At 35.7% G+C, this 1,226-nt stretch overlaps 1 protein-coding gene across 1 annotated transcript in view; it reads right to left on the bottom strand.

The window, feature by feature from the left end:
• Nucleotides 1-343: 343 nt before the first annotated feature.
• LOC140337228 (alpha-amylase-like) overlaps nucleotides 344-1,226 on the bottom strand; it is a 6,333-nt gene continuing 5,450 nt past the window's right edge. Inside the window, exons 5-6 of the mRNA XM_072420856.1 lie at nucleotides 710-717; nucleotides 344-533 (exon numbers count right to left, since the gene is read on the bottom strand). Coding sequence (XP_072276957.1) covers nucleotides 344-533; nucleotides 710-717 — 198 coding nt within the window. The remainder of the gene's footprint in view (nucleotides 534-709; nucleotides 718-1,226) is intronic.

Here is a 1,226-nt window from a genome sequence, read left to right as displayed (position 1 = left end):
GTCACTTCATCTACTCCACTGTCAGCTTCTGCTGTTCTCTGTATATCAAAGAAAAGTTCTCTTCACATTGGGCGATAGGGTGATAGTAAAATTAATCTTAAGAGTCAATCTTTCAGGTACAATTTTTTAATAGGATTCCCGATATAGAAGTAATATTGGTGTAACAGTCATACAGCAGAGAAGCAAAGAGAAAACTTTTGACATAATTTCACTTAATTACAGTATTTAGATTGTAGACAACTTGTTTTTGCAACCTAACCATAAGTTAAAGTCTAGTATACAAGCCATAGGCAATAATGTCACTGTTTGAACATCTTTATTGGTGCAAGCAGGATGGTAACGATTACAATTTAGCATTCACATGAATGGCAATGAATGGATCTGCAGCTGAACTGCTAATGGTGAAGCGGGCAGAGCCTGTGCTGCTCACGGTGACCTGTGTACCAGTACAGCGGGTTCCTTCCTTCTGTCCAGAGATAACATCACAATATGTGCCAGCAGGAAGTCCAGTGTTCAGAGTGACATCCATATTCCTATAAGAATAATTAAACATTATATGGTATGAATGTATGGGATGTATTCTCACGCACTGGCTTCTTTTATGCCTTAGCTATTTCAGAAATCAGCTCTTACTGCCACAGTTCCTTGCATTGTTCTTTGCTACCCTATGCCTTTGAATGTTCTCTTAATTTTTTTATTGCATCTCTACAATCGAATCTATAATAACAAATCAAATACAAATCCAGTAAGAAGAATACCTTTTTTATCAACAACAGAAAGATGTCCTATTGCTCTTGGCACCTATGCATGGAGGAGATCTTTCCTGCAGGTCCACACACTTTATGTATTTTTTGTGGACTGGCCTTGTATGTAATAGTTAAAAAAACTAAAGCCTGGGCATATTTGTATGATTTTTTAATTACCAAGGGGCATAATAATGTCCTATACCATTTCAAGTTTTTGATTTTAATCAAGTTTGATTTTAAACTGATTTTTGCTTTAAAATGTCCTAAAAAGAATTCTCCATTGCAGTGCTCTATGCTGGCTACCAGCCAAACTGCATCTTACAAATGTCCTTGTGCAGATTTTCAGTGAAGAGAAATAGTAAAATGAGTTTGACCAGGTCTGGTAGAAAAGTATTAGATAAAATTCTAGTTTGGGGCTTTTAAAGTGATCATTTTGATATTCATATCTAAATCGTCTTTAAATTTTGCTATTGCAACAGA

Source organism: Pyxicephalus adspersus, chromosome 8 (genome assembly GCF_032062135.1).
Source record: "Pyxicephalus adspersus chromosome 8, UCB_Pads_2.0, whole genome shotgun sequence".
Taxonomy (NCBI): Eukaryota; Metazoa; Chordata; class Amphibia; order Anura; family Pyxicephalidae; genus Pyxicephalus; species Pyxicephalus adspersus.
This window is presented reverse-complemented; position numbering and strand designations above follow the sequence as displayed.